Below are 23,370 nucleotides of genomic sequence, written 5' to 3' on the forward strand. Positions count from 1 at the left end.
CCATCTTTCACCGGTGACATAAAAAAAATGGGCAGAAAACATACATTTGCATTTATTTGCATCACATATCACATCCCAACCAACCCTTGCTTTACATATCCCAGTGTTGCAGTTCATCTATACATAACTGTATTTCAGTTAACACATTGCAATCTGTTGCAACTGATATTTTCTTTAGTCCAAATTTATCGTAAATCAACACAGATGAACTTTCATGTTAAAATTCTTAGATATTTTGCACCATCTTTTTGAAAAAGTCAAACAAATCAAGAGACTTCTTAATCCTTCAGTTTGCAATGTGATACATTCTATTTAAAAAACGCCACTGTTTTTCAATGCAAGGGACAAGAAATATGCATAATATTAATGTACAGATACATGCAGTAGGTACCATAGCATACAGTAAGACCTGTTTAATTGTACAAACATTACCACGCATACACTACAGGTCCATCCATACTGTTGGAAAAGGTCACATGTGTTATGTATCCCACCAGTGTCTTTCTGTATTACATTGATGATTTGATCCCAATCTGACTTCTCCAAATCTGCAAGGCAGTCACAGTAGTCACACTTGTAGGGATTGTAACATACATTTTCATCTGTATATGCTACAGAAACGAGTGAGATCAACTTGGCCTAACTACTCTCACACATGTGGCTATCACCAATGTCTTTACCAGATGGGAGTCAAAAGCCTTTTTTTTTTTAAAAGTTCACACTGGCCACACTTGTCACTTGTAGGGTTTTCCTTGTTCTCCTCCGAAGAGATAACTCAGACCTCAAAGCTGTCCTGCACTCACACTCCCAACACATGTAGGGCTTGTCATGAGATGATTGAGTTTTACTCGATGACAGTCTAAAACCCATTTTTTGGCAGTAGAATAGTCACACTGGTCACACTTGTGTTTTCCACCCATATGAGTTCTCATGTGTGTGGATAAGGTAGCCTTGTGTGCAGCCCTGTACCCACACTCCTCACACAGGGTTTCTCCTCAGTATGAGTTCTCATTTATCGGGATAAGTTCGCCTTCTTAGCAGTTCTGTACCCACACTCCCCACACATGCATGGCTTCTCTCCTGTATGAGTTTTCATATGTCGGGATAAGGCAGACCTCTGGGTTGTCCTGTGCCCACACTCTCCACACATGTAGGGTTTCTCCTCAGTATGAGTTCTCATGTGAACAGATAAGTCAGACTTGTGAGCAGATCTGTACCCACATTTCCCACACATGTAGGGTTTCTCTCCAGTGTGTTTGAATTGATGTTGGTCCAACGTCGATTTCTTGACTGCAGAATAGTCACACTGGTCACACTTGTAGGGTTTCTCTCAAGTGTGTTTTAATCGATGTTGGTCCAAAGTGGACTTCAGGGCTGCAGAATAGTCACACTGGTCACACTTGTAGGGTTTCTCTCCTGTATGAGTTCTCATATGTTGGGATAAGGCAGACCTCTGAGTTGTCCTGTACCCACACTCCCCACACATGAAGGGTTTCTCACCAGTGTGCTTCAACTGATGTTTGTCCAAAGTGGATTTAAGGGCAGCAGAATAGTCACACTGGTCACACTTGTAGGGTTTCTCTCCTGTATGAGTTCTCATGTGTACGGATAAGTTGTACTTCTTAGCAGTCCTGTACTCACACTCCCCACACATGAAGGGTTTCTCACCAGAGCGTTGCAATTGATGTCGGTTCAAATCTGATTTCTGGGCAGCAGAATAGTCACACTGGTCACACTTGTAGGGTTTTTCCCCCGTATGAGTTCTCATATGTCTGGATAAGTGACACTTATCATAAGTTTTGTACCCACACTCCCCACACTTGTAGGGTTTCTCCCCCGTATGAGTTCTCATATGTCTGGATAAGTGACACTTATCATAAGTTTTGTACCCACACTCCCCACATATGTAGGGTTTCTCACCAGTGTGTTTTACTCGATGTTGGTCCAGGGACGATTTCTTGGCTGCAGAATAGTCACACTGGTCACACTTGTAGGGTTTTTCTTCAGTATGAGTTCTCATGTGTATGGATAAATTATACTTCCTAGCAGTTCTGTACCCACACTCCTCACACTTGTAGGGTTTCTCTCCTGTATGAGTTATCATGTGTTGGGATAAGTGAGTCCTCTGTGTTGTCCTGTACCCACACTCCCCACACATGTAGGGTCTCGCACCAGTGTGCTTTAACTGATGTTTGTCCAAAGTGGTTTTTATGGCGGCAGAATAGTCACACTGGTCACACTTGTAGGGTTTCTCTCCTGTATGAGTTCTCATGTGTACGGATAAGTCATACTTCCTAGCGGTTCTGTACCCACACTCACCACACATGTAGGGTTTCTCTCCTGTATGAGTTCTCATATGTTGGGATAAGGTACACATATAAGCTGCCCTGTACCCACACTCCCCACACACGTGGGGTTTCTCACTGGTATGCGCTTGCTCCTGACATCCAGATTTGGAATCAGCCATATTGTTCATCACTTATCTGAAAGATTATCATTTGACAAATTAATCACAATCAGTATTGTGGCAACTACATATTCGATCTTATAAGTGTTATTGAATCATACAATTTAACGCCATTTAAGGTTACAGTCTATTAAGCAACATGATAGATTTTGGAAACGGTCAGACGTTACCTTATTTACTATCACTGAAATATTGTTGCAGTAGTAGCTGGTTACTAGTATTCATACACTGAAAAGTCTGTCACACCTAATTTTCGCAGATCTACTAGCAACTCAACTGTAAGCGTTCTTTAAAGCTATATAGCGAGGATACTCCTACAGTGCTAGAGGAAAGCAGAGGTACTGATAGTGATCACTCTACTCTCTAGCTGGAAATTCCTCATACATCATGAGAGACCTCCCCTGTAGACGAAATCAACAAGGACCTTGTAAACAATATAGCGGCCTTCTTCTATAAACTTTCATGTTTTGAAATGAGCTGCAATGTGAGCCATAATGTTTAGGTGTTGGAGTATTGGGGTAGAAATCTGCAGTGTTTCTACTGCCACTTACGTCAGACAAAGGATGTTTGTCAAACTCTCGCCCCCCTCCCCATGAGATCAGACTTCAAACGTCGGTCCTAGGTCGAACGATAGCATTGTTTGGGGCGGAATAAGTCAGACGGATATTAAGTAATATTATCTACCTTACTTGCCCCCGTCTTTAGTATTCACCAGAACACAAGTGGATCAAATCGCTGGAAAAACCAGACCCTCGCGTCGAGTTCCTTTCCTGCATGCAGTAGACTCAGTGACCCGTATGGAGGTCAGTTGGGGTCAACAGGGGTGACAATATGTGCCTGATAACACACTGAAGGTAACGTATGTCCGTCATGCCAATTCAGTCATGTCAGGTCTACATGGTATATCTAGTCGTCGTGACTTTGAGAAACAAACCGTAAGTAGTACTCAATCTAGAAATTGGCATAGGAGCAGACACTAAACGTGATGAACGTTTATGAAGCTTTTTGTGAAAAGCAACAGGACCTTATCAACAATATTGCAGCTATTTTTTTATAAACAACATGTATAGTTGCTATATGTGGGCAAATGTGGCTACCAAAGATGGACTTTCAACAAAGCCCTCAAACCGTCTGACCAGTACGTCCAAGAAAACGCCTGAGTGTAAACCGTTGACCAACAGAAACAAGACTACTATTCCTTATGTACAAGGAGTGTCCGAAAAACTCCGACGGATCTTCCAAAACTTTAACATTGCCACTAACTTCAAACCTCAGTCAACTCTCAGACAAAGACTGGTACATCCTAAAGGACGACCCCGCAAAGGCATCAAGGCCAATGCATCTACAGACTCAAATGTGAAGAACCCAACTGTAACAACACCGTATATCGGAGAGACCAGCCGATCACTTAATGAAAGGTACAAAGAACATTGTGCTAACCACTACTCTTCGGCCATTTTCCACCATCTAAAACACAACCAGGGGCACTCGTTCAATCTCGAATCCACTGATATCCTTGACCGTGAACCCCGTTGGTTCGAACGTGGAGTGAAGGAGGCAATATATGAGGGGATATACAATCCAACCCTCAACAGGAAAGGAGGGCTAAGGGTGGTTCTGTCTGGCACTTGGGACATAGCCTTGGGGGCAAACCAGCTTTAGCTCCTATATTAAAACAATAGGAGCTATTGTTCCCTTTTACTTCAACCTTGTCTTGAGTTGTCTAATTTGCTTTCTATTGGACTATCTAAAAATTTAACTTCTCTTTATTTGCATATCAATTCATAGTTCGTGGTTATAAACCTGCTGTTCGACTGATCTTGCTCACAGTCACTGACGAAAAGTAGCGGATGCTACTTGAAACGTCTGACCGTTTCCAAAATCATATCCAGTTGTTTGAGTAACTGCTTTTTTTGGCGTAACATGTATAGTTACCTGCACCATGTGGTCAATGTGGACACTATATATGGGATTCTTAATGCTTGTGCCAATGACAATAATCTTCTAAGGGGCGGCCTAAACGTGATCACATTGGTCATGAGGTCCTTGCATAAACATTTATTTCACTCTTATACCTGTGGTAACTATATGATAAAAATATCTAACAGAAGAGGCATTTTATTCAATAATCTTAGTTTTTCACTATCATGTAATACAGAGATATAGTTCGATCATCTTGTTACCTAGGAGTTATGTTTACAGCAGGATGTATATTTAGCGCTGCCACGAAAAATCTGCAAAAGAGGGCCTTTAGAGCCTATGTATAACATCAGAAGATCTCTTGGAGAAACTAGATCTTCTGTATCACTACATTGTTTGACGCATGTATTATACTGATATTATTTTATGGATCTTAAGTCTGGTGCAATAGTAGTATTAAGCTCATAAAAAAATCAAAGACATACCAAGTCAAGCTTGTCTATTCTTTAATGATGTTAACATGATGTACACCATCTTTCACTGGTTACAAACCAAAAATGGTCAGGGAACATACATTTGTCTTTGTATCATTTACTGTGTTCATATCCCACCAACCCTTGCCTTCCATATTTCTGTATCGCAAGTTCGTAGTTCATCTACACATAAGTGCATTCTAGTTAACACATTGCAATTTCTTGAAAGTGATATTTTCTTTAGTCCCAATTTGATGTTACCCAGCACAGATGAACTTCCATGATAACATAAAATAAAAAAAATGTTAAACAAATTACTAGACTTCTCAATCATCACTTTACAATGTGATACATCCTCTTTACAAGAAACCTCCACTGTTGTTCGATATAAGGGAGTTACGCATTATGTACAAATGTGTGCAGTAGGTACCATAGTATGCAGCAAGACCTGTTTAATTGTCCAAACATTACCACGCATACACTACAGGTCCATCAGTACTGTTGGTAAAGGTCACATTTGTAAAGTTTCCCAGCAGTTTTTTTCGTATAACATTGATCCGAAGCTGACTTCTCCATAGTTGCAAGACAGTAAATAGTCACACATGTAGGGATTGTAAGTTTACATATATGCAACATGAACAAGGGAGACTAACTTGGTCTGACTATCCTCACACATGTGGTTTGCCAGAGAATCCCAAGACCCTTTTTTCAGAATAGTCACCCTTGTATAGTTTTCCACCCATATGTAAGAGTTCTCATACTAAGTACTTCTTGTTCTTCTCTTCTTCTTGTGATTATGTGCACAACCTCATCATGCTGAGGGCTACGGCACAGTATTTTGGTCAAGGTCAATCAGGGCACTGGTTCCTCGCAGTCTACTAGTATTTGTGTTTTGTGTCCGGTGTTCTCTGTCCCCTGGTTCCTCAGAGGGCAGGGGCGCCACTCCCTGACCGTCACCCGGTGCTGGGGGACGGCGAGTACGTTGGGATAAGTATGTTGGGATAAGTCAGACCTCAAAGCTGCCCTGCACCCACACATGTAGAATTTTGTCACAAGATGATTGTGTTTTAATCTATGGCAGTCCAAAACTTCTTTTATTTCAGTATCACACTTCTAAGTTGCATTTTCCACCCATATGAGACTTCTTAGCAGTTCTGTACCCACACGCATGGCTTCTTACTAGTGTGTTTTACTTGACGTTGGTTCCAAGTGGATTTCAGGGCTGCAGAATTGTAACACTAATCACAGTTGTAGGGCTTCTCTTCAGTATGAGTTCCCATATGTCTGGATAAGTTAGACTTATCAGCAGTTCTGTGCCCACACTCCCCGCACATGTAGGGTTTCTCACCAGTGTGTTTTAATTTATGTTGGTACAAAGTAAATTTCTGGGCTGCAGAATAGTCACACTGGTCACACTTGTAGGGTTTTTCTTCAGTATGAGTTCTTATGTGCACGGATAAGTTAGACTTCCTAGCTGTCCTGTATCCACACTCCCCACACATGTAGGGTTTCTCTCCTGTATGAGTTCTCATATGTTGGGATAAGTGAGACCTCTGAGTTGTCCTGTACCCACACTCCCCACACATGTAGGGTTTCTCACCAGTGTGTATCACTTGATGTTGGTCCAAAGTCGATTTCAGGGCTGCAGAATAGTCGCACTGGTCACATTTGTAGGGTTTCTCTCCTGTATGTGTTCTCTTGTGTATGGATAAGTAAGACTTATTAGCAGTTCTGAACCCACATTCCCCACACATGAAAGGTTTCTCTCCAGTGTGTTTTGACTGATGTTGGTTCAAAGTGGATTTCAGGGCTGCAGAATAGTCACACTGGTCACACTTGTAGGGTTTCTTTTTAGTATGAGTTCTCATATGTCGGGATAAGTTAGACTTATCAGAAGTTCTGTACTCACACTCCCCACACTTGTAGGGCTTTTCCTCAGTATGAGTTCTCATGTGTACGGATAAGTCATACTTCCTAGCGGTTCTGTACCCACACTCACCACACATGTAGGGTTTCTCTCCTGTATGAGTTCTCATATGTTGGGATAAGGTACACATATAAGCTGCCCTGTACCCACACTCCCCACACACGTGGGGTTTCTCCCTGGTATGCTCTTGCTCCTGACACCCAGATTTGGAATCAGCCATATTGTTCATCACTTATCTGAAAGATTATCATTTGACAAATTAATCACAATCAGTATTGTGGCAACTACATATTTGATCTTATAAGTGTTATTGAATAATACAATTTAACGTCATTTAAGGTTACAGTCTATTAAGCAACATGATAGATTTTGGAAACGGCCAGACGTTACCTAATTTACTATCACTGAAATATTGTTGCAGTAGTAACTGGTTAATAGTATTCATACATTGAAAGGTCTGTCACACCTAATTACCTTTATTACCTTAATTTTCGCAGATCTACTAGCAACTCAACTGTAAGCGTTCTTTAAAGCTATCTAGTGAGGATGATCCTACAATACTAGAGGAAAGCAGAGGTACCGATAGTGATCATTCTACTTTCTAGCTGGAAATTTCGCATAAATTATGAAAGACCTCTCCTGAAGACGAAATCAACAAGGACCTTGTGAACATTATAACATTCCATTATGAAATGAGCTACAACCTGGGGGATAATTTTTATGTGTTGGGGTGTTTGGGGTAGAAATCTGCAGTTTTTTTTACGGCAACTTGCGTCTGCAAATCAAAATGAAGGTTTGTCAAACTTTCGCCCCCCTCCCCATGACATCAGACTTCTATTAAACGTCGGTCGACCGATAGAGTAGAGTAGCATTGTTTGGGACGGAATAAGTCAGACAGACATTACGTTTTATTCTCTACCTTACTTTACCTCGTCTTTAGTACTCACCAAAACACGACAAGTTGATCAAATCGCTGGAAAAACCTGACCGTCGCGTCGCGTTCCTTTCCTGCCGCAGACCCAGTGACCCGTAAGGAGGTCAGTTGGGGTTAATGGGGTCACAACATTCGCCTGATTACCCACTGAAGGTGACGTATGTTCGCTTTACTAATTCAGTCCTGTCAGGTCTACGTTGTATATCTAGTCGTCGTGACTTGAAAAACAAATCGTAAGTAGCACTCAATCTAGAAATTGGCACAGGGGCTGCCACTTAAAGTGATGGAAATTTAAGTCCATAATCTTAGTTTTTCAATATGTAATACAGAGATATACAATTTAGTTCCATCACATTGTTACCTAGAAGTTATGCACATTTAGCGTTGCCATGCAGAATATATAAGAGAGGGCCTTGAACAGCTATGTATAACATCAGAAGATCTCTTATAGAAACTAGATCATCTGTATCATTACCTTGTTAACTGTTTGACACATGTATTATACCGATATTTTGGATGGATGTTAAGTCTGGTTCAATAGTAATATCAAACTCATAAGAAATCAAAGACATCCCAAATCCAGTTTTTCTGTTCTTTAATGATGTTAACAAGATGCACACCATCTTTGTACTTGTGACAAGCTAAAGATGGGCAGGGAACATACATTTGTCTTTGTATCACTTATTGTGTTCATATCCCCACCAACCCTTGCCTTACATATCCCTATATCTCAAGTTCGCATTGTTGCAGTTCATCTATACATAACTGCATTCTGGTTAACACATAGCCATTTGTTGCAACTGATATTTCCTTTAGTCCCAATTTATCGTTACCCAACACAGCTGAACTTCCATGTTAAATAAAAAACAAAAATGTTAAACAAATTACTGGACTTATCAATCATACACTTTGCAATGTGATACATCCTCTTTACAAGAAACCTCCACTGTTGTTCGATATAAGGGAAGTACGCATTATGTACAAATATGTGCAGTATATATATGGCCTCCGTCGGTCAGTATTGACCATGGTAAAATCCTAATTCACAACAGCCCTACAGCATCGACTATGGCTAAACAGCCCTATACGAGAATGGCAGTCTCTGCCACAAAAATCACATCTGTAAGCTGACTCAGTTCTGTTGCAAAGCTCTTTTCTGCGGATCCGCTTTTCTTCTGCGCTGTGCATCAGTCTGACTTCTCCTGATTTGAGCTGTCTGAACAGTGTGCATCTCCACCTGGAACGGTCACTTGCAAGGTCCTCCCAGTGCTCCGTATTAATATCTAGAGCCTTCAAGTCCCTCTTGCAGACATCTTTGAAACGCAGTTGTGGCCTCCCGGTACGTCTCTTTCCTGAGATCAGTTCTCCATAGAGAAGGTCTTTGGGGATTCGGCCACCCTCCATGCGACGGACGTGGCCTAGCCAGCGAAGTCTGCGCTGCCTGAGCAGGGTGAACATGGTGGGGAGGCCGGCGCGGGACAGCACTTCGGTGTTGGTCACTTTGTCCTTCCATGATATGCCAAGGATACGGCGCATACACCTCATGTGAAAGGCGTTTAGCCTATTCTCCTGCTTGGCATAGGTCGACCACGTTTCACTCCCATAGAGAAGTGTGCTGAGAACGCATGCGTTGTACACGGCCATCTTTGTCTTGACAGAGAGTTTGGGGTTCTCCCACACTCGAGTGGTAAGACGGGCGAGTGTAGTTGCTGCCTTTCCAATCCTCTTGTCGATCTCCTTGTCCAAGGAAAGATTGTTGCTTGCCGTGGATCCGAGGTATGTGAAGTGGTTCACAGCCTTCAGTTCATAGTCACCGATGGTGATGGCCGGGGGTGCTTCTACATCCTGGCCCAGCACTTCTGTCTTCTTAAGGCTGATGATCAGACCAAAGTCATTGCATGCCCTGGAGAAGCGATCCATCAAAGACTGGAGTCCCTGCTCTGTGTGAGCTGCAAGTCCGGCGTCATCAGCGAACAGTAGATCTCTGATCAGGGCTTCCCTTACCTTTGTTTTGGCCTTGAGGCGGTTGAGGTTGAAGAGTCTGCCGTCGGATCTTGTGCGGAGGTAAATTCCTTCAGTTGCTGTTCCAAAGGCTTGCTTCAGGAGCAGGGCAAAGAAGATCCCGAACAGCGTGGGGCCAGAACGCAACCTTGTTTTACACCGCCGCGTATGTCAAATGGCTCAGACAGGTTGCCACTGTACAGTACTGTCCCCTTCATGTTGGTGTGGAAGGATTCGATGAGGCTCTGTAGCTTTGGTGGACAGCCTATCTTGGGTAAGATCTTGAAGAGACCGTCTCTGCTAACCATGTCGAACGCCTTGGTGAGGTCGATGAATGCTATGTACAGGGGCATGTTCTGTTCCCTGCACTTCTCTTGCAGCTGACGGAGGGAGAAGATCATGTCGATCGTCGATCTGTTGGCACGAAATCCACACTGCGACTCGGGGTAGACACGTTCAGCAAGCCGTTGTAGACGGGCTAGTACAACTTTCGCGTATACCTTGCCGACCACGCTGAGTAGTGAAATTCCCCGGTAGTTGTTGCAGTCGCTTCTCTCTCCCTTGTTTTTGTAGAGGGTGACAATCTTGGAATCTCTCATGTCCTGTGGGACTGCACCTTCCTTCCAGCACTGACAGAGAAGTTCGTGTAGCGGGAGCAGTAAGACGGTCTTGCAGTGTTTGAGTAGGTCAGGCGGGATTGCGTCACTGCCTGGTGCCTTTCCTGTGGACAAGCTGTCGATGGCTTTGTTGAGCTCATCCAAGGTTGGCTCAGCATCTAGTTCATCCATGGTTGGCAGACATTCGATTGCGTCGAGGGCTGAGGGGGACACAGTGTTTTGCCTGGAGTAGAGGTCCGAGTAGTGTTCCACCCATCTCTCCATCTGTAGCTTCTTGTCTGTGATCTCTTCCCCAGTGGTGGACTTAAGGGGAGCTGTCTTGCTCTGGGTTGGTCCAAGTGCCCTCTTTATACCATCATACATACCTCTGATGTTTCCTGTTATGGCGGCTACATGGATGTCTTCACTAAGCTTGCTCCAGTACTCATTGGCACACCGTCGGGCTGTCTGTTTGACTTTGTTCCTTGCGGCTCTGAGGACGTGGAGATTCCTCTCGCTGGGTGTTCTCTTGTACTCTGCAAGAGCAGCACGTTTGGCTTCTATCACGGGGGCCATCTCTGCTGACTTGGCATCAAACCAGTCGTGTGACTGTGTGGTCTTCTTTCCGAAGGTAGCCATGGCTGTACGATGCATCACGTCTCGCAGATCATTCCACTTCTTTGTCGCTGACAGTCCAGATGGCTTGCTGTTAACTTCCTTCTCAAAAGTAACAGTAAACTTTTCCACGAGTTCTGGTTGAGCCATTCTGCTGATGTCGATGCGTGGCTTTCCCGGCTGTCTTGCGTGGTGGAATTTCTTCGGTTCCATCTTGAACTTGCAGCATACCAGGGAATGGTCTGTATCGCAGTCTGCACTCTGATACGCACGTGTCAGTAGCACGTTCTTGAGCGAGGTCCGTCTTGTCAGGATCAGGTCCAGCTGGTGCCAGTGCTTCGAGCGAGGGTGTCGCCAGGAAACCTTGTGTTGGGGCTTGGTCTGGAAGTACGAGTTTGTGATGCACAGGTTGTGATATGCGCAAAACTCCAGCGCTTGCTGTCCATTTTCGTTCATCTTGCCAACACCAAATTTTCCAAGGCATGCTGGCCAGGATTCATGGTCGTCACCCACTCTTGCGTTGAAGTCACCTAGGAGGACTAGTTGTTCGTCACTGGGAATGTTCCTGATGGTAGCTGTGAGATTCTCGTAGAACTCATCCTTTACTTCAGGGGTGGCAGCAAGTGTCGGGGCGTATACGCTGACAAGGGTGATGGGGCCTTTGGTTGTGTTGAGGCGGAGAGTGAGGAGACGCGCAGATCCATTACTTCCCGGCTCCACCATCCTCAGTAAGGTGTTCTTCACCGCGAAGCCTACTCCGTGCTCCCTGGGCTCATTGGACCCTTTCCCCTGCCAGTAGAACGTGTAGTCCTGCTCCTTTAGAGTGCCTGAGTCAGCAAGGCGTGTTTCCTGAAGTGCAGCTATATCCACGTTCAGCCTCCTCAATTCATCATTGATAACAGCTGTCTTCCTGGCATCATCAATGTCCTTAAGATTCTCTGTAAGGCCAGGCATCATAGTTCGAACGTTCCAACATCCCAGTTTTAGAGCTGGTCTCTTTTGTTGTCTTTTGTGAGCTGGTCTCTTTTGTTGTCTTTTGTTGCCGGGTGCGGAGATGACGACCTACCTTTTGGAGTTTATCCTATTCCCCGCACACCCCACGAGGATAGTAGACCGTGGCGAGACAGCACCTTATTGGCTGGGGGCTGCCCAGCTTGAGGCGGGCGGTAGCTGTCCAATGGGACGCGAGGATCCCTCCCACCGTCGGTAGCAACCCCTGGCGCCACGCTCTACGCCAAACGAGCGATGGCTTAAAACCGGTAACTGTTGCTGCCCGTGTTGTGTCGACACCATTGGCGAAGCTGGAGTGTCCTCTCCAGTGTATTGTCCGGGTTTGTCTTTCCAGTGTAGGGTCTGGTAGGATTTTAGTACAAATGTACATTATGTACAAATTTTAGTACATTATGTACAAATATGTGCAGTAGGTACCATAGTATACAGTAAGACCTGTTTAATTGTCCAAACATTACCACACATACATGTAGGGTACAGGTCCATCCATACTATTGGAAAAGGTCACATTTGTTATGTTTCCCAACAGTGTCTTTTTGCATGACATTGATCAAAAGCTGACTTCTCCAAAGCTGCAAGACAGTCACTTGTAGGGATTGTAAGTTAACATATATGTTACAGAAACAAGTGAGACCAACTTGGCCTGACTACCCTCACACATGTGGTTATCAACGATGTGTCTTTACCAGATGGGAGTGAAAAGCCTTTTTTTTCACAAAGTTCACACTGGTCACACTTGTACTAGTAGGGTTTTCTTCCCATGAGATAACTCAGACCTCAAAGCTGTCCTGTACCCTGTAGTTCTCACAAATGTGTTTTGCCAGAGGAGAATCCAACGCCCTTTTTTAAAGATAGTCACACTGGTCACGCTTGTAGGGTTTCCTCCCATATGAGTTCTCATATGTCGGGATAAGTCAGACCTAAAAGCTGCCCTGACCCACACATGTAGAGTTTTGCCACAAGACGATTGTGTTTTAATCGATGGCAGTCCCAAACTATTTTTTCCCGTAGAGTATGTCACACTTGTAAGTTCTATTTTCTACCCATAGAAGATCTCATGTGTATGGATACGTTAGACTTCTTAGCAGTTCTGTGCCCACAGTGAGTTTTAGAATAGTCACACTGGACACACTTGTAGGGTTTCTCTCCTGTATGAGTTCTCATATGTTTGGATAAGTTAGACTTATTAGAAGTTCTGTACTCACACTCCCCACACATGTAGGGTTTCTCTCCAGTGTGGTTTAGTTGATGTTGATCCAAATAGGACTTCCGGGCTGCAGAATAGTCACACTGGTCACACTTGTAGGGTTTCTCTCCTGTATGAGTCCTCATATGTCTAGATAAGGCAGACCTCTGAGTTGTCCTATACCCACACTCACCACACATGTAGGGCTTCTCTCCAGAATGTTTTAATTGATGTTGGTCCAAAGAAGATTTCTGGGCTGCAGAATAGTCACACTAATCACACTTATAGCGCTTCTCTCCTGTGTGAGTTCTCATGTGTACGGATAAGTTGTACTTCTTAGCTGTCCTGTACCCACACTCCCCACACATGTAGGGTTTCTCTCCAGAATGTTTTAATTGATGTTGTTCCAAAGTGGATTTCAGGGCTGCAGAATAGTCACACTGGTCACACTTGTAGGGTTTCTCTCCTGTATGAGTTCTCCTATGTTGGGATAAGTTAGACCTATAAGCTGTCCTGTACCCACACTCCCCACACATGTAGGGTTTCTCACTGGTATGCTCTTGCTCCTGACATCCAGATTCGGAATCAGCCATATTGTTCATCATTTATCTGAAAGATTATCATTTGACAAATCACAATCAGTATAAATTAATGGCAATTATCTATTCGTCCTTTTAAGTAGTCTTTTCGGCAATGCAACTTCATGCAAGGTAACAATTTTTTAAAGCAACTGGATGGATTTTGGAAATGGTCAGACGTCACTGAAATATTGAGTAGTTATGTATATAACGTTATATATAAATAGCATACCTTGGAGTCTAACTTGTTATATCCTTGGCCTTGTACAGGATTGTATCACTACACCCCACAGCAACTCCTGACACTGTATAAAAGTACAACGTCCTTTGTGAGATCATGGAGAGGGGAAGGTACTAGTACAATGACACCAAATGTTGCTACAGGTATTAAGTACCTGTGTCTGTATTCATATACTAGTAACCTGTATAACCGTCCTTCGGCATAACTCATCAGCTTCGCAGGCATGCACCTGGTTACTAGTATATAAGTTAGTTCACGGTTGCTACTACGCATGTGCAGTGTCAAAAGTGAAGGCCCCCAAGCCCCCGGCTTGCAAACAGTGCTTGTCTCAACATTGTCTAGATTAGCATAACAACGCTCCGACGCGTTTTGTTTACGTCTCGGGGGCCTTCATCTTTGACACTGCACATGCGTAGTAGCAACCGTGAACTAGCTTATAGGATCCTTATACTGTATACACTGAAAGGCCTGACACACCTAACTTTCGCAGATCTACTAGTAACTGTAAGCGTTCTTTAAAGCTATCTATCGAGGATACTCCTACAGTATCACAGGAAAACAGAGGTACTTATAGTGATCACTCTAGCCATGCTAGCTGGAAATTCCTTATAAATTATGAGAAACCTCTCGTGAAGACGAAATCAACAAGGACCTTGTAAACATTATGGCGGCCTTCTTCTATACACATTCATGTTTAGAAATGAGCTACAACCTCAAGCATAATATTTAGGTGTTGGAGTATTGGGGTAGAAATCTGCAGTGTTTCTACTGCCACTTACGTCAGACAAAGAATGTTTGCCAAACCCTGGCCCCCCTACCCATGAGATCAGACTTCAAACGTCGGTCCTAGGCCGAACGATAGCATTGTTTGGGACGGAATAAGTCAGGCGGACATTAAGTAATATTATCTACCTTACTTTCCCTCGTCTTTAGTACTCACCAAAACACGACAAGTGGATCAAATCGCTGGATAAACCTGACCGTCGCGTCGCGTTCCTTTCCTGTCGTTGCCATTCAGTCAGTGAGCCGTATGGAGGTCAGTTGGGGTCAACAGGGGTCACAACATGTACCTGATTACCCACTGAAGGTGACGTATGTTCGCCATGCCAATTCAGTCATGTCAGATCTAGTCGTTGTGAGTTTGAGAAACAAATCAAATATAAAACCTCATTGGTAGTACTCAACAAATTCAGTTCTGAACTTCCAATCCTGACGTAGCTTCGGTCCTGGAATTCTTGTGCGGAACTTTCTTCCGTATCGGCGCCATTTTATCCAAAGGCCGTACTCGGCGCCCAGTACTTTGTAAGAACCCATTACTTTGTATATTTGCCTCAATCTAGAAATTAGCATAAGAGCTATGTATAATATCAGAAGATCTCTTGGAGAAACTAGATCTTCTGTATCACTAAATTGTTAACTGTTTGACACATGTATAATACCGATATTATTGTATGGATCTTAAGTCTGGTGCAATAGTAATATTAAAATCATAAGAAATCAAAGACATACCAAGTCAAATTTGTCTATTCGTTAATGATGATAACATGATTCCAAACCATCTTTTATAGGTGAAAAACGTAATGTACACTGATATCTTTAGTCCCAATTTATCGCTAACCAACATAGCTGAGTTCCATGTTAAAAATGAAAGATATTTTTCACCATCTTATCCAAAATGTCAAACAAATCATAACAAAACTTCTCAACCATACACTTTGCAATGTGATACATCCTCTTTAGAAAACCTCTACTGTTGTTCCATTTAAGGGACCAGAAATACAAATAATGCACAAATACTAATATGTGCAGTAGGTACCATAGTATACAGTGAGATCCGTTTTCTGCAGAAAAGGCCCCAAATAACCACATATAGTCTGGTTTTTGGTACAAAGCCCATCTGTACCCTTCTCTATTGAAAAGGTCAGATTTGTTAAGTTTCACACCAGTGTCTTTCTGTATGACATTGATCCAAAGCTGACTTCTCTAAAGCTGCAAGACAGTCAGTAGTCACACATGTAGGTATTACAAGTGAACATTTTTGCCACAGAAACAAGTGAGACTAACTTGGCCTGACTATCCTCACACATGTGGTTCTCACCAATGTGCTTTGCCAGAGGAGAATCCAAAGACACTTTTTTCTGGAAAGTCATACTGGTCACATTTGAAGGGTTTCGTCTCATATGATTTCTTACATGTTGGGATAAGTCAGACCTCAAAGCTGTCCTGTACCCACAGATATCTAGGGGTTTGTAACAGCATGTACCAGCATTTCTGTACCCACTCTACAGTAGGGTTTCTCACCAGTTTGGGTTCTCGAATGTTGTATTATTTACCTGCCCTGTACCCACACTCCCCACACATGAAGGGTTCTCACGAGTGTGGTTTGCTCGATGGCTGTTCAATACAAATTTCTGTGCTGTAGAAAAATCACACTGGTCACACTTGTAGCGTTTCTCTCTTGTATGAGTTCTCATGTGTATGGATAAGTGAGACCTCTGAGTTGTCCTGTACCCACACTCCCCACACATTTAGGATTTTTCACCAGTGTGTTTTACTCGATGTTGGTCCAAAGTCGATTTCAGGGCTGCAGAATAGTCACACAGGTCACACTTGTAGGGTTTCTCTCCTGTATGAGTTCTCATATGTTGGGATAAGTTAGACCTGTCAGCTGTCCTGTAACCACACTCTCCACACATGTAGGGTTTCTCTTCAGTATGAGTCCTCATATGTCGGGATAAGTAAGACTTATGAGCTGTTCTGAACCCACACTCCCCACACATGTAAGGTTTCTCATCGGTGTGTTTTACGTGATGACGGTTCAAATCTGATTTCCCGGCTGCAGAATAGTCACACTGGTCACACTTATAGGGTTTCTCTCCTGTATGGGTTCTCATATGTCTGGATAAGTGAGGCTTCTGAGCTGCCATGTACCCACACTCCTCACACATGTAGGGCTTCTCTTCAGTATGAGTTCTCATATGTCTGGATAAGCTAGACCGATCAGCAGTTCTATACCCACATTCCCCACACTTGTAGGGCTTCTCTTCAGTATGAGTTATCATATGTCTGGATAAGTTAGACCTGTCAGCTGTCCTGTAACCACACTCTCCACACATGTAGGGCTTCTCCCCAGTGTGTTTTACTCGATGTTGGTCCAAAGTCGATTTCTGGGCTGCTGAATAGTCACACTGGTCACACTTGTAGGGTTTCTCTCCTGTATGAGTTCTCATATGTTGGGATAAGTTAGACCTGTCAGCTGCCCTGTACCCGCACTTCCCACACAGGTAGGGCTTCTCTCCTGTATGAGTTCTCTCGTGTGTGGATAAGTTAGACTTGTTAGCAGTTCTGTACCCACACTCCCCACACATGTAGGGTTTCTCTCCAGCGTGTTTTGATTGATGTTGATCCAAAGTCTTTTTCAGGGCTGCAGAATAGTCACACTGGTCACACTTGTAGGGCTTCTCTCCTGTATGAGTTCTTATGTGACTGGATAAGCTGGACTTTAGAGTTGCCCTGTATCCACACTCCCCACACATGTAAGTTTTTTCTCCAGTATGTTTTGCTTTTAAATGGTACTTCAAAACAGGTTTGCTGGAAGCAGAATAGTCACACTGGTCACACTTGTAGGGTTTCTCTCCTATATGAGTTCTCATATGTTGGGATAAGGCAGACCTCTGAGTTGTCCTGTACCCACACTCCCCACACACGTGGGGTTTCTGACTGGTACGCTCTTGCTCCTGACATCCAGATTCGGAATCAGCCATAATGTAGATCACTTATCTGAAAGATTATCATTTGACAAATTAATCATGATCAGCATAAATTTGTGGCAACTATCTATTTGTCCTTAAGCCTTTTAAGTATTCTTGAATACAATGTAACATCACGCAATGTAACGGTTTTTAAAGAACTTGATAGATTTTGGAAACGGTCAGACGTCACCCAATTTACTATCATTGAAATATTGATGCAGAAGTAGTTATATATTAAGAACATTTTATATTAAAAACAGACCTTGGACTTGTTATATCCTTGGCCTTGTACTGGATTGTATGGCACTTCCTGACACTGTATAAAAGCACAACGTCCTCTATGAATTCATGGAGAGGGGAAGGTACTAGTGCAATGACACCAAATGCTGCTATATAGAAGGTACTTAGTGCCTGTATCTGTATTCATATACTAGTAGCCGGTATAACCGTCCTTCGGCATAACACACCAGGTTCGCAGGCATGCAACTGGTTACTAGCACATAATACACCGGATGGCCTGTCACACCTAACTTTCGTATATCTACTTGTATCTAGTGAGGATGATCCTACAGTACTCATGGTACTAGAGGAAAGTAGAGGGTACTGATAGTAATCACTCTAGCTGGAAATTCCTCATAAATTGGGCTATTCCAAAAAATAACTGAGGAGGGGGGGTTGATTACATGGAACTGGACACTTGGACATAGGGGGTCACAATGTCGTGGGACAGTAGGACATAGGGGGTTGAAGCCGATGGAACAGGTTGGGGTACAATAAGACTGGGACAGGACATAGGGGGTAAGCTCATTGGGGTGTAATCAACCCCCCTCGGTTATTTTTTGGAACAGCCCATGACACTAATGAGAAGACGAAATCAACAAGGACCTTGTAAACAATATAGCGGCCTTCTTCCATACATTTTCATGTTTTGAAATGAACTGCAATCTCAGGCATAATATTTAGGTGTTGGAGTATTGGGGTAGAAATCTGCAGTGTTTCTACTGCCACTTACGTCAGACAAAGAATGTTTGCCAAACTCTCGCCCCCCTCCCCATGAGATTAGACTTCAAACGTCGGTCCTAGGCCCAACGACAGCATTGTTTGGGACGGAATAAGTCAGGCGGACATTAAGTAATATTATCTACCTTACTTTCCAAAACACGACAAGTGGATCAAATCGCTGGATAAACCTGACCGTCCCGTCGCGTTCCTTTCCTGCCGTAGACTCAGTGACCCGTAAGGAGGTCAGTTGGGGTCAATAGGGGTCATAACATGTGCCTGATTACCCACTGAAGGTGACGTATGTTCGTCATGTCAAGTCTATATCTCGTCGTCCTAACTTTAAAAAGCGATTCCATCACCTTCAATGTGTTTTGCAAACTCAAGTTTTCTCCGTTTATTTGTTGTTTGAAACTTTGATCAAGGAGATTACATTTTGAGCCAGAAAACTACTAAGGGGCAACCAAAAAGTGGAAAAATTGGCCAGGTGGTCCTTGTGTAGAGGTGGTCACTTGTACAGGTTTACCTGTATAAATACGATACATTTCACTCTTACAGCCCCAATGACAGTCCAAGTCCAATTTGTCTGTTCTTTAATGATGTTGACATGGTGCACACCATCTTTCAAACTGGTGACAAACTAAAAAAACAAGGAACATACATTCGTATTTATTTGCATCCCATATCCCCACCAACCCTTGCTTTGCATATCCCTGTATCTGAGGTTTCCAGTGTTGCATTTCATCTATAAATAACTGCATTCTAGTTAACACATAGCTATTTGTTGCAACTGATATTTAGTCCCAATTTATCGTTAGCCAACACAGCTGAACTTTCATGTCAAAATGAAAAATGTTACACAAATTAATAGCCTTCTCAATCATCCACTTTGCAATGTGATAATCCTTTTTACAAGAAACCTCCACTGTTGTTCCATATAAGGAAGTTACATATGATGTACAAATATTTGCAGTAGGTACCATAGTATACAGTAAGACCAGTTTCATTGTCCAAACATTACCACACAATACACTACAGGTCCACCCGTACTGTTGAAAAGGTCACATTTGTTAAGTTTCCCAACAGTTTTTTCCGTATAACACTGATCCAAAGCTGACTTCTCCATAGTTGCAAGACAGTAAGTAGTCACACTTGTAGGGATTGCAAGTTAACATATATGCTACAGAAACATGTGAGACTAACTTGGCCTTACTATCCCCACACATGTGGTTCTCACCAATGTGTTTTCCCAGGAGAATCCAAAGCCCTTTTTTTAAAGATAAGTCACACTGGTAACACTTGTAGAGTTTTCCACCAATATGTATGAGTTCTCATACAAAGTATGTTGGGATAAGTCAGACCTCAAAGCTGCCCTGTACCCACACATGTAGAGTTTTGTCACAAGACGATTGTGTTTTAATAGAAAAATAAGATGGTAGTCCAAAACCAATTTTTAAGGAGAATAAGTCACACTTGTAAGTTGCATTTTCCACCCATATGAGTTCTCATGTGTATGCATAAGGCAGACTTGTTAGCAGTTCTGTGCCCACACTCCTCACACATGTAAGGTTTCTCTCTAGGGTGTTTTGCTCGATGGTGGTTCAAATTTGACTTCATGGCTGCAGAATACTACTATAGTCACCCTGGTCACACTTGTAGAATTTCTGTTCAGTATGACTTTTCATATGTCTGGATAAGTGGGACTTATGAGCAGTTCTGTACCCACACTCCCCACATATGTAGGGTTTCTCACCAGTGTGTTTTACTCGATGTTGGTCCAAAGTGGATGTCTGGGCTGCAGAATAGTCACACTGGTCGCACTTGTAGGGCTTCTCTCCTGTATGAGTTCTCATATGTTGGGATAAGTTAGACTTCCTAGCTGTCCTGTATCCACACTCTCCACACATGTAGGGTTTTTCTCCTGTATGAGTTCTCATGTGTTGGGATAAGTGAGACCTCTGAGTTGTCCTGTACCCACACTCCCCACACATGTAGGGTTTCTCACCAGTGTGTATCACTTGATGTTGGTCCAAAGTTGATTTCCGGGCTGCAGAATAGTCACACTGGTCACAATTGAAGGGTTTATCTCCTGTATGAGTCCTCATATGTCGGGGTAAGGCAGACCTCTGAGTTGTCCTGTATCCACACTCTCCACACATGTAGGGATTCTCCCCAGTGTGTTTTAGTCGATGTTGGTCCAAAGTTGATTTCCGGGCTGCAGAATAGTCACACTGGTCACACTTGAAGGGTTTCTCTCCTGTATGAATCCTCATATGTCGGAATAAGTCAGACCTCTTAGTTGCCCTGTATCCACACTCCTCACACATGTAGGGTTTCTCTCCCGCGTGTTTTGATTGATGTTGGTTCAAAGTCGATTTCTGAGCTGCAGAATAGTCACACTGGTTACACTTGAAGGGTTTCTCTCCTGTATGAATCCTCATATGTCGGAATAAGTCAGACCTCTTAGTTGTCCTGTACCAACACTCCTCACATATGCAGGTCTTCTCACTGGTATGCTCTTGCTCCTGACATCTAGATTTGGAATCAGCCATACTGTTCATCATTTATCTGAAAGATTATCATTCGATAAATCAATCACAATCAGTATAAATTTGTGGCAATTGCCTACTGGTATTTCTTGAATACAATGCAACGTTATGCAAGGTAACAGTTTAGCAAGCAACTAAATAGATTTTTGGATTGTATCACTCCAGAGCAACTTTTGGCACTGTCAAAAAGTACAACGTCGGACCTTTCATGCTCATTTCCTCGGTTACAAAACATTAGATGCTGCTAGAGGTATAGAGAATGCGCGACGAATACGGCACACCAGAAGAAAGCAGATGCATGGAAATCATCAGTCTGACTGAAATGAAAATTTACACGAGAAGACCTCACAGACAAGTCAACAACAAGGACCTTGTAAACAAATTATATGGCGGTCATCTTTATAGATTCAATTACATACTAGGAGGTGATAATCCCTACTGTGTACAGATAGGTATATACATTAAAGAGTAGAGTAGATCCTTCGGCCAGGTAGGAAGGTCTTGTTCCAATTTAGGCCGTTCATCCCTTTACTGGATCGTAATTCCAGGCTTGTGTGGGCAGTCTAGTGCTTTATAGTTGATGTTTAGACATTAGAACAAGCAATGTGTAAGTATACGACATGTGATATTTCGATATGTTGCTCTATCCCATATGATTGTGTGTAATCAAACTTATTTGAATGCACCTATTCGTTTGTATGCATGTATGTATGTAGTAGACCTTACGAAAGTCGCTGTGCTTTTGTTGTGTCAATAAAGATCTCGATATAATAAACAGTAAATTTAGAAAAAATTATGAGTGAAACACCGAAAGGGAGTAACATACACTGCCGGCCCCGGGGCTCGATCCCCCGAGCTCCGGATCATAACCTCACGCACTCTAAGAACCACTAGGCTAAAAGGTCACGACCCCATAGGCTGAGCAGTTGGTGTGGTGCTATCACTGCTGCATGATAGTCCCTGTTACATGAGCTACAGCCTCATGTATAATTTCTAGGTGTTGGAGTATTTCGGGTAGAAATCCGCATATATTATGTTTCTACTGCAACTTAACGTTTCGTCTGACAAATGAAGAATGTCAAACTTTCGCCCCCCTCCCCATAATTTAGACAACACTAGCCTTCAAACGATGCGTCGGTCCTAGGTCGAACGATAGCGTAATTTGATTTGGACGGAGTAAGTCAGATGGACAAGTAATAATATCTACCCTAGACTTTTCCGTCTTTAGTACTCACCAAAACACGACAAGTGGATCAAATCGTTGGAAAAACCTGACCGTCGCGTCGCGTTCCTTTCCTGCCGGTGAGTCAGTGACCCGTATGGAGGTCAGTTGGGGTCAACAGGGGTCACAACATGTGCCTGATTACCCACTGAATATAACGGATGTTCGTCATGCCAATTCAGTGATGTTAAGTCTACATCTAGTCGTTGTGACTTTGAGAAGCAATTCTATCACCTTGAAACAAGTCTTGCAAAATCATGTTTCCTCCGTAAATTTTTTTCTCGATCTTTGATCAAGGAGATCATGTTTTGAGCCAGGGTTCTGAGCTAAATTGACTAAAGTATTAGGTTGCAGTATAAGATAAAACGTCCTTGGTCGCACAATTATATAATAGTGAGACCTTACAGCTGCCCTGCAAGGTCTCACTTCCTACATACCGGTACCCCACATATGCAGGATGATGCCTCAGAACATTCATTTGCTCATGGAAGCAAATTGTAACTATTTAAAAATTGTCAGAGGAGCTGACATTAAAACTAGCAAAGCAACAAAAATGTATGATCTTTAAGTGGGAAAACGGCGGAACGGGACCTTGTAGAAATGTGGGGTCACATGGCGTAATAGCAGCATGTTTGGACCAGAGGTCCCGGGTTCAAATCTTGTCATGTCTCCGATCTTGTGCCATTGGGAAAAAATCATCTAAGGGACCACCAAATGTGGTCATATTGGTCAGGTGGGCCTTGTTTAGAGGTAGTCACTTGTACAGGCGTGACTGTATGAATATATTGCACTCTTATACCTATGCCGTGGTAACTGACAAACGTATAGGTTATGAATTTAATATATTTCACTTTTATATATATCTGTGGTAAATGGCAGGAAATCAAAGACATTCCAAA

At 43.0% G+C, this 23,370-nt stretch overlaps 3 protein-coding genes across 7 annotated transcripts; all 3 read right to left on the reverse strand.

The window, feature by feature from the left end:
- Positions 1 to 122: 122 nt before the first annotated feature.
- LOC136436187 (zinc finger protein 665-like) lies at positions 123 to 7,823 on the reverse strand. Its single transcript, XM_066429967.1, has 2 exons — positions 7,735 to 7,823; positions 123 to 2,483 (listed from the first exon to the last, which is right to left on the reverse strand). Exon 2 carries the CDS (start codon positions 2,474 to 2,476, stop codon positions 1,331 to 1,333), a length of 1,146 nt encoding a protein of 381 aa, XP_066286064.1. The 5' UTR covers positions 2,477 to 2,483; positions 7,735 to 7,823; the 3' UTR covers positions 123 to 1,330.
- LOC136436188 (zinc finger protein 79-like) lies at positions 4,877 to 22,816 on the reverse strand. Of its 5 annotated transcripts, none has more exons than XM_066429970.1 (3): positions 22,485 to 22,806; positions 17,964 to 18,017; positions 4,877 to 7,023 (listed from the first exon to the last, which is right to left on the reverse strand). In XM_066429970.1, the coding sequence occupies exon 3, from the start codon at positions 7,014 to 7,016 to the stop codon at positions 6,099 to 6,101; it is 918 nt and encodes a 305-aa protein (XP_066286067.1). In that variant the 5' UTR covers positions 7,017 to 7,023; positions 17,964 to 18,017; positions 22,485 to 22,806; the 3' UTR covers positions 4,877 to 6,098. The 5 variants fall into 5 exon arrangements, 3 of the variants coding, with proteins under 3 accessions (XP_066286067.1, XP_066286066.1, XP_066286065.1); XM_066429969.1 differs by having other exon boundaries at positions 17,964 to 18,039; XR_010756015.1 differs by lacking the exons at positions 4,877 to 7,023; positions 17,964 to 18,017 and adding exons at positions 12,339 to 13,739; positions 13,941 to 14,013 and having other exon boundaries at positions 22,485 to 22,626.
- On the reverse strand, positions 15,458 to 17,932 carry LOC136436186 (zinc finger protein 665-like). Its single transcript, XM_066429966.1, has one exon. The coding sequence runs from the start codon at positions 17,711 to 17,713 to the stop codon at positions 16,478 to 16,480; it is 1,236 nt and encodes a 411-aa protein (XP_066286063.1). The 5' UTR covers positions 17,714 to 17,932; the 3' UTR covers positions 15,458 to 16,477.
- Positions 22,817 to 23,370: the final 554 nt, after the last annotated feature.

Source organism: Branchiostoma lanceolatum, chromosome 6 (assembly GCF_035083965.1).
Source record: "Branchiostoma lanceolatum isolate klBraLanc5 chromosome 6, klBraLanc5.hap2, whole genome shotgun sequence".
NCBI classification, from domain to species: domain Eukaryota; kingdom Metazoa; phylum Chordata; class Leptocardii; order Amphioxiformes; family Branchiostomatidae; genus Branchiostoma; species Branchiostoma lanceolatum.